The 12,319-nt window shown below is 38.5% G+C and overlaps 1 protein-coding gene across 14 annotated transcripts in view; it reads right to left on the bottom strand.

Moving 5' to 3' along the window:
- The window catches only part of NRF1 (nuclear respiratory factor 1), a 133,977-nt gene that overhangs the window by 57,031 nt on the left and 64,627 nt on the right, over window positions 1–12,319 (bottom strand). For all 14 annotated transcript variants that reach the window (XM_082473044.1, XM_082473041.1, XM_082473048.1 and 11 more), the window contains one exon: window positions 5,932–6,072. In XM_082473044.1, coding sequence (XP_082329170.1) covers window positions 5,932–6,072 — 141 coding nt within the window. The remainder of the gene's footprint in view (window positions 1–5,931; window positions 6,073–12,319) is intronic.

The following is a 12,319-nucleotide window of genomic DNA, read 5'->3' as shown; positions in this document are numbered from 1 at the left end:
AAAAAAAAAAACAAAAAAGTGTAGTCTGTGAGTCAGCAGCATTGGCATCACCTAGAGGTTAGAAGGCAGAATCTCAGGTCCCACTCCAGTCCTACTGATTCACAATCTGCATTTAAACAAACAAGACTCTCAGGTGATTCCTATGCATACTGAAGTTTGAGAAGCAAAATTTAGCCCATCCTCTGGTCTCTGGTCTGAAGTATCCAAGAAAATTTTGCTGACCTGGCTTTCAAAATCTCTGAAAAAGATGACTTCATTATTTCATTGTAAATGGGATTGCAGAATCTATACCATATTAATGATTTCTTCTCCTAAGCCTTTTCTCAACCTCCTTCAATTCTTACACAAAGAGGCAGACAGAAATGGGATAAGTTCTAGCTACTAGCCACTATTCTTAAAGGTGCTTAGAAATCCAAGTTTTCATTTTTTCACTAAAAATACTACAGAGCTATGTGTTTTTTACCACATACACCGAAAAAGACTTTCTCAGAATCAAGATATATTTATAATAGTAAAAACAGAAGCTTTTCAGGTAAACATTTTATTTACTCATATAGAATTATACTTTTACCCAAACCAAAAACCAACAAGCAAAACACAACAAAAACCACAACTACAGACCCGCTTCCTGAAAGAATCAGGACATTCAGCTCACATAGAATTTAAGATACTATGTTATATGTAACTTCAACCTGTTGCAGAAGACAATTTTGATAGTTGCTGGAGCAAGTCAAGAAATTCTTTTACAACAGTAACTGTCCAGTGTAGATTACCAGAGATACTCAGTCTGAGCGATGATGGCAGTATAGTTTTATTGAAAAAAAAGAGAGGGAGAGAGAGTAATGGGGGGCAGGAGGAGACAGAGAGGCAGAAGAAAGCACTGCCAATATGGACTCCACCCTAAGTTCTATTTGTTTGTCACTAGCTTGCTTCATAGGTTGCTTCCTCTCTTTATGCCTCAGTTTTTTAATACATTATGACCTGTGTTGTCCACTTCACTGCTGAGCAAAAAAAAAAAAAAAAAAAAAAAATCTAGGTTCATTAACTTTCTCTAAGTGAAAAATGGGTGAGAAATGGTATGTTCAGATTATTCAAAAGTTAATATAGGTAACGTATATAACTACTATTTATAATTAGTAATAATACCTTTGTGTGATTCCTTAGTTTTCAAAGTACTTTCCAATATAACATCTCATTTTTTCTTCCTCCAACTCCATAAGGTAGGAGGGCAGGTATTATTCTCACTTTCGTAAGATGAAACTGAGAACCAAGGCTACTATGTAGTAGAACGGGGATTTAAAGACTAGATCTTCCAGCTAACTTCCTAATTTGTAAAGAATTAAAATAATGGGACACATAACTTTAGAACAATATTGAATATAATTTACTCTCTTTGGATGATTCAGAACTCATTTTAGGATTGTATATGGAATTATACTTGTAAATTAGCGTCATCAATATAAACATTAGTCATCTCCATAGCATTCAGTGCAGATAAGATGATTAAGAGAGCTGTCTGGTTAACCCAAAGTCCATCTCTATTCCAGTGCACTTTTATAATTCTGGAATTTTATCAGTTCAAGGAAGTCATGAATTATCCATATGGTTTCAACTCTAGAATTGGTGTCCACTTAAACTTACATTGTCCTTTATGGCTACAGACCATATCTGAGCTCTTCTTCCTTGACTATAATAGAAATTACACACACACTCTCTCTCTCTCTCTCTCTCTCACACTGGAGAGCAAGGGTTAAATGAGATACTCCTGTAAAGAACTTAGTGTTGTGCCTTCCAACACACAGTAGCTACAGAAGAGAAAAATAGAGAGAGAGAGAGAGAGAGAAAAGAGTTGACATCTTCACTGGAACGTTAAAAAAATCATTGGACAAAACAAAGCAGACACATCATCAAACTTACACTTTAAAAGATTCAATCTGGGGTTTCTATGGTTATAAAAGAAATTCATGCTTATTAGACAAAGACACTGAAAATCACCCATAATGCCACCACACATATATAATCACTGTTAATATATTGGTGTATATCCATCTAAAGTTTCACACACACATACAGGCAAGTTTCGTGTGCATGTTTTAAACAAATGAGATCAATTAACTCAATCTTGTATTCCCTGGGGGGGGGGGGGGAATCTACCCGCCCCCGCCCCAAGTAGAAGAAAGCAAACAAAAATAAAGCCCTAAACCCCTCAAATTAGAGTACATAAGAAATGCTATTTTATAACTAGTTTTTAATTTAATATACCACAGTATTATTCTACTGCAATAGAGAGCAAAATCATCATTTTTAGTGTCTAATATTTCACTGCACAGTCACTTCTAGTCTCTTTTTTGGGCTAAGCTGCTCTTCTTTCCATGTAAATTCTAAACACCACTATTATAATTTATTCAATCACACTGTTCTCAGATTTTCCTATTGTAAACAATGCCATGAGCATACATCTTTACTTACTTGGAGGGCATGACATGCACATTTAAAATTTTGACAACCTGCCCTCTGGAAAAATTGTACCAATGTATATTCTATTGATGATGCTTTATATTCCCATAACCTTGCCTATCTAGGTTTGGTTTGAAATAGAACCCTGCTTTTACTACCATTAATAGTGAAAGGTTTTAGGATCCATAAGTTAAAAAAAAAAAGAGGTGTTTGGCTAACATTAAGAAGAAAGCAAATATTTGAGGAAAACAAAATAAAACACAATTAAAAAAAAAAAAGGGTTGTGGGGTGAGGAACCCCAGGATCCAACTCCTCAGAAATTCCCGTTCAGCTGGGAGCTGGGTTCTTCATCACCCTGCTCACTCCTCCTCACCATGTTTGTTTTATTTGTTATGTGTTATTTTTTACTCATCATCTGTGGTGAGACGGGTAAGAAGGGAATGTACAACAATAAAGAAGATGCATGCTTCCAACAAAGTACCTCTGAGACTGACTCATGACTTAGTACCAGCTTCCCTTGGAGATACCACTGCACCAAGCTCTACTGAGTGCATATTTCATAAAAATGGAAAACAATAGTTTTAAATGTTTTACCTCCAATGTGATAATTAAACTGTTTGCTCTGACTTCTGTGACCGTCCCCAAATTTTCCTAATTATCAGTAGCCATGATTTAATATAATAAAAACCTCAGATTATTTCAACCTAACACACCAAATGTGACAAAGAAGCAAAACATGCCCATCACAGGAGAGGAGTTTACCTAAACATAGTGCACTCCTTCTCCTTAATGACGACTTCTTACTTCTGATTAAGTAAGCTTCTTAATCAGAAGCTTAGTTAGCTTTAGGTGTACTTTATATCTGAGATAGAGAGTAGATTCTGTACATTAATCAGATAAGATTCACTTTATGTTTTCTTTAACCAGTCAGAATGGTCCTAGGGATAGAATAACAGCAGGTATGAAATGACAGGAAAAAAGTTTGGATAATGCTTTCCTTTGGAACCATTATCCAGAGATACTTCAAGTGTCCACAGAAAGATCTGTGAATCCAACAATCAAGATTACAATTCAGCATTATATTTATAAAATGCTGCATTACTTCAAACCAAGTTGTTAGTTCAGACTTAGATAAAAATAAAGTGCCATCTCTTGAGCTGCAGCATCAATGTCTGCACTGAGTGAACACCCACTCAGGAGACTTGTGATCCAGTTACCCACTACCCTGGATTCATTTCTGCTCTGCCTCTTAGGTCATCTACTGAACAGATATTGACTGAGTACTACAGTCGCCCCTAGGTATCTGCAGGGGATTGGTTCCAGGACCCCACCACAGATACCAAAATCCGAGGATGCTCAAGTCCCTTATATAAAATGGCACGGTATTTGCACATAACCTACACACATCCTCCCATATACTTTACACCATCTCTATATTACCAAAATACCTAATACAATGTACATGCTATGTAAATAGGTGCAGCGCTGCAAATTCAAGTTTTGCTTTTTGGAACTTTCTGCAATATTTTTCCCCCAATATTTTTAATCCGAGGCTAGTTGAATCCACAGACGCAGAACCCACGGATATGGAGGGCCAACTGCATTTAGAATACAGATATTATCTGGTGCCAGGCAGCTGCAATAGACAGCAGTGAAGAACAGAACTAAGCCCTTGCTCTCAATTCTAGCTGAAGAGACAGACCACACAGAAGTATAATGTTAACAAATAAGATAATTTCAGGTAGTGGTAAGTGTTACAAAGACAATAAAATAGGGGATGTATTAGGCTGTAACTTGGTGGTGAGGAGAAAGCTTCATTACATGGGATAATCAAGAAAGGCTTGTCTCAGGAGGTGATATCTGAGTTAGACTTTGAATAAGATAAGGTCAATCATGCAATGATTTGGGAAAACAATGTTTCAGGCAGAGGAAATAGCAAAAGTAAAAGAAAGAGCTTGGAGAGTTTGACAGGAAGAAAGAGGGTGAGTGTGGCCAGAGCACAGTGACTGAGGGGGAGAATGAGAAATGAGGTTGGAAGAGGCCAGGTTAATATAGGGTCTCAGAGGCCATGGCAGAGTCTAATTTGATTCTAGGAATAGTGGAAAGCCATTAAAGGGCTTAAACAAGAGGGTGATATTACCTGATTTAAGTTTTTTTAAAAATCTCTGGTGGCTCTGTAGAGCGTGGACTGCAGCAGAAAGGAGATCAATAGAACTAATCAATGTAAACAGTCCATGCATGAGATGCTAAAGGCTTGGGCAAGGGTGGTGATGGGAACTGAGAAGAATGGTCAGACTCAGAATACATTTCAGACATGAAATGACATGACTTGCTAATGAATTAGATGAGGTTTGTGTGGGAGTGAGGGCAAAACCAAGGATTACTCCTATGCTGGGACTTGAGCAACCAGATGGACCGTGGTGCCATCAGCTGATGTGAGGAATACTAGGGGAGGAACACATTTGGAGTGGAGAGTGGGGGCAGTCAAAGGTTCTGTTTCAGGCATGTTAGGTACTGGAGATCTAACAGTGGTATAAGCCGGGGTACAGATAGCATACGGATGGGATATAAAGCCCACAGGACAGGATGAGTTACTTGGAGAAAAACTACAGATAGAGCCCTGGGACTTGCCAATGTTGATCAGGTGAGAAGAGGAAGAGGAGCCAGCACAAGAGCTGAGAGGGGGCACCCAGTGAGGTAGGAGGATATTCAGGAGAGGGTGGGGTACAGAAACCAAGAGAAGAAAGTATTTTTAGAAGGAAGGAGTAATCAACTATGTTAAATGCTGCTGGGAAGTCTGAATAAGATAAGGAAAGAAAACTCACAACTGGATTTAAAGCTAGAAGTATTAATAAAGAAATAAGGTAGAAAGATGTTATAAAAAAGGCATTTGATCTCGATCAAGCTATCACTTTTAAAGCTAAAAAAACTTATAAGGAACAGTCTCAGCAAAATCCCTGAGGTATGTTGATTTATCAGGCTAAGTACATTCTGACTTCCCCTCTCAAAGGGAGAGGAGGAAAGCAATGACTCAGGAGGGTGTCCTTCTGAGTTTTCCATTCTTACCCCCTGCAGAAGCGAGCCTTCCTTGGCAATAGTGTGGTGGCATTCAGAATGTATATGGAAAGAGGAGCAGCTCAGCCCAAGAAAGACTGAAAGTTTACTTGCCCCCCTGACTGTGATTCATCAAAGTCCTGATAGTCTCCTGCCCAAACCAACTCCAGCTAAAAGTTTCTTTATCTAACCCAAGGGCCCAAGTGAAAGGAAAAAACTGCCAACAGAAGTAGAAGACCATATCCACGCCCTCGGCTGGAGCATTCTCCTGGCACTACATTTTCTTTTCCAAGGCTGCTACTGTTTCACTATCAGACTCCAGCCTGTGTCTCACTCTGGTGGTATATCACTGAGGACAAAACTAAAAAAAGTGATCTGAGGCCCGCCCACACCTGTGTCACCTCACTCCCTGCCCCTTACCTGAGTCATTTTGTCCACAGAGACTGGAATTCCATCGATGGTGAGAGGCGGCAGCTCTGAGTTAACCTCCTGTGGCGCAGGGGCGTGCTCTGCCAGGGCAGACTCCAGGTCTTCCAGGATCATGCTCTTGTACTTACGCACCTGCAGGGAATTAAAGGCAGAAGTAAACAAGATGCCCAACAACCAAGGAGGGTTGGTGCCAAGCAACCAGAGAGCGGGTGGGGCTGGCCTCCCTCAGCCATTGCAGAGCCCTAAGAACAAACACGTCTACAACTAGCAGATAAAAATACCCGCTGGCCCCAAAGACATCACATTGTACAGAATTAAATGAAAAGATGATGAAATTACAGGTAACAATTGTAGAAAGAAACCAGAGGAAAAAAGTTTTACAGAAATACCGCTCCTCAGTTAAAATCACCTTTTCTCCGTAAATGCTGGCCCCAATACCTCTTCCAGATCTAACAGGAATGGCATTCATTATTCTGCATTTCCCAGGCCATTTGATAAAACCTAGCTATGGCAGTTAATTACCAAAATCATTTTCAAGATCACCGAGGCCTTATGTCTCTGAAACTCTAAGAAACCTATTTGAAACTTTCCTATGCCGTTACTTTCCTGCAAAGCTAGACTACCAAACAAATAGGAGATTCAAGTGTACAAGAGGCTGCACTGAAAGGCATCAGAGAAAAAAACCAAGCTGGGTGTCATAGGTGTCATTATCAGCAAGGCCCAGGGCCAGAGAGAGCACCACAGGTCAAGTCCTCCTCCTTTCTGGTACTCTCTGGTGACAGAGGTGAACTTCAAACCCATGATGCGTCTGTAACTCTGACAAGCCCAGGTCTGAAGCAGATACTGTTACTCTGACTCCATTCCTCCCACTGCCAGTGAAAGGTCTCTCAAAAAACAGAACTTAACAGCAGCATATTGTACATGTACACATTCTTCTATCATGAGCAGAAATGGTAGACAGACACTGGATCCTACCACCACCAATAATGGGTTCATTCACTTACAAGAATACACAAGGGGGATGAGGATACCTTTGGGGATAACAAAGAAGCCATGGAATTACAGAAATGTGACAAGATGGGATAGAAAATTAACTTGCTTTCAGGGCTCAGGCCATTATCTTAGAAAAAAAGGGTAAGAGAAAATGAGGTTTACCCAGAAGTTATGACAATGTTTGAGTCCTGGGTTTTCTGCTAAGTGGACTGAACTCCAATCACCACACACTTCCTTATAAATATCTCACTATGAAGATTAAAAGAGAAAGATTCCCATACTCAACCTCAAGCATATGGAAAAGTAAAAATTATTGTTGGCTACGATGTACAACTTTTACAGAGTTTTCCAAATAGATCAACAATAAAAGTGATGAAAGAAAAATAGTGCAAACGTGTAGAATCATTATTATCTCTAGAGATTCAGTTTTATCCTAAAAGAGAAAGTTTCAAAAATTACTGCTGATATATTTATTGTAACAAAACAGCTGTGTTGTCATGGCATCTTTAAGGATACATATTTTCTGATTTCTAGGTTTCTATATCCTAAGTAGAGTTTTTACACTACCAACTCACAGAAAAACTGAGTAAGCCTACTTTATGGTCTTTGAACTTTAATGTATCAGGTTAAATCATTATATTAGTATGTATTCCCATAGTAGGAGTGAATGAAAATAATATGAGTAAATTTCATTGTGCAGAAACACCTGGCATTCAAAGACAAAAAATCATTAGATTATTACTATTATTAAATTATTAGCTAGTTTCAAACAATTTCAGCCATTTGTATGGGTCAGCAAATTCTAGGAATTCAGATCCAGGCATTTTGCTATACTTACCCATGCTATATAATTCCTTAAAAAAATCTTGATTAAAAAAAAAAAGAAGCTGGTAGAGCATCCCTCAGAGTAATTTACAACTTCAGGTGTGACCACAATATTTCTAAGTCTGCTTAGCAAAGTTAACTAACTTTCCCAGAATTAAAAAGCTAGGGCTTCAATTCTACCTGATCTATCAATCCTGAGATGAACCCCCACCCCCGCCACATTTATCATTCCTCTGAAATTGGAATACATGTTAAAATTGCTGTAGACCAGGTGTTATGGGGCATAGCAGTCACTGACTGCACATATGTGAACATGGCTGTTATCCCTGGAGGCATGACTGTAACCCCTGGCCTTTTAAATCAACAAACCATTTAGCACCACTTCAGAAAGGAATGTGAGTCTTGGTTGTGGTCTGATAACTTACTTCCCCAATGATCCTTCTGGTAAGACCAAAAAGCACCAGCATCAAACTTGTCGCAGCTTGGAAAAAGTCTCAGAGACAACAGTAGAGCTTTTTTTAAAGAAATGAAGCACCACCCATGCTCTTGATGGCACAGAGGACAATATTACATGAAACCACACATACAATGATGACTCTGAAGCAGGAAGTAATCCAGAAGAATTGGACTGTGAGTGCGAAAAAGTTTTAGGAATAGCTAAAAAAAAACTTAGAAATAGGAAATTTATTTCACTTACATATTCCTTTTTATGTATTTACAAAAGCAGTATGATTAAAATCTGTATCTAAGTAAGCCTGAAAGAGCTCTTTCAATAAGTATAAAATAAAAATTCTAAGTGATAATAAGCATTGTGTCAGAGTTTGTCATTTTTTCTTTTTTTTTGTACTACATAAATAATGGTGCATCTTATAATTGATGGTATCATAGATATGATGAAATACAGGTTTGTTTGTTTTCCAACTTCCACCTTCTATTCCAAAAACCACAGCTAAAGCCTTTGTCACTTCACACCAATATGTCGCTGTCAACTAACTTGTTTCACAATTAAAGTTAAAAATCACTTAAAAACAAAATCAGATGGTCTGCCTACCAATCTCTCCTCCCCCAATTCATCCTCTATGCTGCTGCCATTTTAAATTTCTTAAACACTGATAAATTATAATGAAATACCATTTATTGAACACTTGCTATGTGTCATGTACTGCATACATAATTCAATTAATTCTCACATAATTCTATAAAGAAACTACCATTATACCCATTTTGCAGATAAGAAAATTCAGGCTTAAGTAACTTCCCCAAATTATATAGCTAGTATATAGGAATATAGCAGAAAATCAAACTAATTTTTAAGTAGCTTCAAAGCCTGTATGTTCAGCCACTTCACTATCATTTATCTTTTTTTTTTCTTTTTTTTTTTTCATTTATCTTTTTTCTCAAAAATACTCCTACAGTTCCCCACTTCTTATAGGATGAAGTCCAAACTTCTCAGTCTTGCATTTCAACTGTTCTGATCATTCCCTAGTTTCCCAATACTCTCCACCAGGGCCACCAGGTACAGTTGTGCATGCCCAGCTCTGAGAACTATGTGAATAGCACCCTCCTGAGTTCCCAGGGCATAACCCAGAGTCCTACTGGGCAGCTTTGCTCACCATCCTCCCTCTTTAGCTGTCCATCCTCCTCACTAACTTTTGCATCTAGCAAGTTCTTTTCTGTCTCTGGGTCTTTAATTCTGCTTCTTATCCAAATATTATCCATCTTTCAAGGCCCAACTCAACTTCCACTTTCTCTGAGAAAACTTCCCAAGTGTTCTTGCCATAATTCTCTTACTCCTGTAAACTCCTACAGATTCAAATAATCATGTGTCACTTACATTGTTATTTCCAGGGTACACTTGTACACAACTAGTGTTATGACATCACTGAGCACAGGAACCAGGTATTTTGTTTATTTTTAAAATACATATTATGAAACATTTCACATATTCAGACATGTACAGATAATACATTAACAAACATCCTCATAATTAACAGAGATGAGAGCGTTTAGGGTGTTTACAGGAGCCATTAGAGTTCTGGGCACAGAACGCGCTTGTTGAGGATTTAGGAATTGGATGCTACAACCGTAAGGTCAATCAATGGGCCTTTACTGAGGTTGCAAAAACAGTCCCAGACAAGATATCATAATTCGTTTGCATACTCAAAGCTTTTCTGGATAAAAGAGGAATCTTCAGGAAGGTCTCAAAAAAGATTTTTAAAATTATTTTTTACCTATGAGCCCCTCTGAGATTAAAAATATATTGTCATCTGAGGTATATAACAAAGAGATGCTCAAGTGCAAAGCTGCCTTCAGACTTGTGATCCGAAGCATGCCTGGCACAGAGCCAGGCCACAGGCTGTGGCCCATGAAATCTGTTGGCTTCATTCTGTTCTCTCTTCAGTCCCAATGTCAGCCTCTTCTCTCTCCTGCCTCAGTCCAGATCTCAAGTTTTCCCCTTGCCCCCTGGATCCCTAGTTTTGAACCTTGAAACCTCAAAGGACTTAGATGGATGGAATCCTTATCTCGTACTTTGTATCTAACAGTGTTAGTTATTTATTGAATAAGTTAATAAACAAGCAATAGGGCTTTTCCTTTACTAATTTTCAAATATGCTTCCACATTTCATGTTAACCTGAAGCCATTTTTTAAAAACCTATCTAAATAAGTGAATGACTTAGAACAAGAAATCATGATAGTATTGGAAAGGTGGAATTAAACAAAGGCAGAAGGATGACTTCAAAGAAGCTGGTGATAACCCCAGAGCTACCTCTTGCTTCTGTGACTGTGACTAATTTCTGTCCCTTAGAACTGGTTAGTCATACCCAGAGTATCCCCATCTAAATGCTATGGATTATTGGCTCTGAGGAAAGAGCTCCACCTTCAGAAACTCCCATGGTTCTTCTGAAAAAAGATGGAAATTCTCTCTGTCCCTCAATAAAATTTTTCTAGGCCTATTCTACAAAGCTCATAAAAGTATGTGATAAGGCAGTAAGCCACCAAGAGAATGTCCTTAGGGCACAGCAACTTTAAAATCTACCAGTTGCCAATGCCTTTCATGCCAGTTCTCTGTAAACATTATATATAGGGGAATGATAATAAACTTTAATTAATTTCTACTGCTCCCCAGTGAAGTTGGTATTATCCTTATTTCACACATGAGGACACTGAGCCACATATAGGAAAAATCAATGTGGGAAACCACTCAAGAAATCAAAGCCTAAACAGAGTTTTCACAAAAGGGAAGTTTTTAGCTACATATGCCCACTCTAGTTAACATCAACTCATGTGCAGGATTGAATTAGCCTGTCTAAATGTTGATAACTCTATGTTTTACTATGGGAGCCACACCTTCATTCACTAAGAATGATACTCAAAAAGACCAAAACATTCAATGGAATTATTCTGGAGGTCTTTTAACTTGCTTTGTTTTAAAGAGCAGAGGCTTAAAAAGACAAAAGTTTTAAACTGCAGAGGACATTAGATCTGAAGGTAGTAGATCCCAAGCAACTTAGAGAAATCTTGAGTTTCTAGGTTGAGGAACTCTCATTCTCCATCATAGTCAAAGTCCCTTTCTGAGAGTTTGCCTAATTTTAAGTTATTTCACTACCCCCATGTTACATATATAAACATGGCATACGTAATCTCTGAGCCAGCAGCTTCTCCATCCAAAAAATATTTATTATTCATTTGTATGCTAGGCACTGTGCTAAGGAAAGGGCTGGGGACAAAATGGTAAGCAAAGTTATCAGTCACAGTACCCCATTGTTGTATATATTCTAATCTAGTGGAGAAGACAAAAACAGAAATAATCACAAAAATAAATGTGTAATTACAAACTGGGACAAGTACTATAAAAGATGACACAATCTAACTTAATAGATCTTTACTTCTCAAGATCTCAATTTCGATCCAATGCAGGATCAGAATTTAGAAACCAAATCTGCATTCTGAATTTCTAAGTGCTGCCAGACGTTTAGGATGCTTCATTCATTCAACAAATATCACTGAGCAACTGTTCATGGCAGGCACAGTGCTTGGCACTGGGAGCATAACGGAGAATAAAGTAGATCCAGTCCCTGCCATCTTAAGAGCTCACAATCTAGCTGGGGACAGACATTAATCAAATAATCACACAAATCAGTAAATAATAAAGCATCTATAATAAGTGCTCAGAGGTGCTGTGAGAGTCTTGGATAGAACAAGGGGCTTTAATCTGCACAGGGAGGTCAGAAAGGCTTCACAGAGGAAGTGTCAACTGAGATGAGTTCTTAAATATGAGTCAAAGTTAATAAGGTGAAGAAGGAGGTAAGAGAGGGCAAATCAGAGGGAAGAGCATACACAACAGCTTTGTGGAGGAATGAAGCAAGGGAATGAACAAAGACTCTGTGGTTGGAGTAGAGAGAGAAGCTGGGGGAATGCGGCAAGATGAGGCTAGAGACAGGTGGGAGTCAAGCAGAGGGCTCCTGCCACCAAAAAGGGAACTGGATGGACACCAAGATTGGTAGCTAGGGTCGTGGCAATGGAAACAGAGAAAGTGGGCCAATTTCAGAGATATTTAGGA

This window comes from Balaenoptera physalus (genome assembly GCF_965194825.1).
Source record: "Balaenoptera physalus genome assembly, chromosome: 8".
Classification (NCBI taxonomy): domain Eukaryota; kingdom Metazoa; phylum Chordata; class Mammalia; order Artiodactyla; family Balaenopteridae; genus Balaenoptera; species Balaenoptera physalus.
Note: the sequence above shows the minus strand (reverse complement) of the source record. Positions and strands in the feature narration are given on the sequence as shown.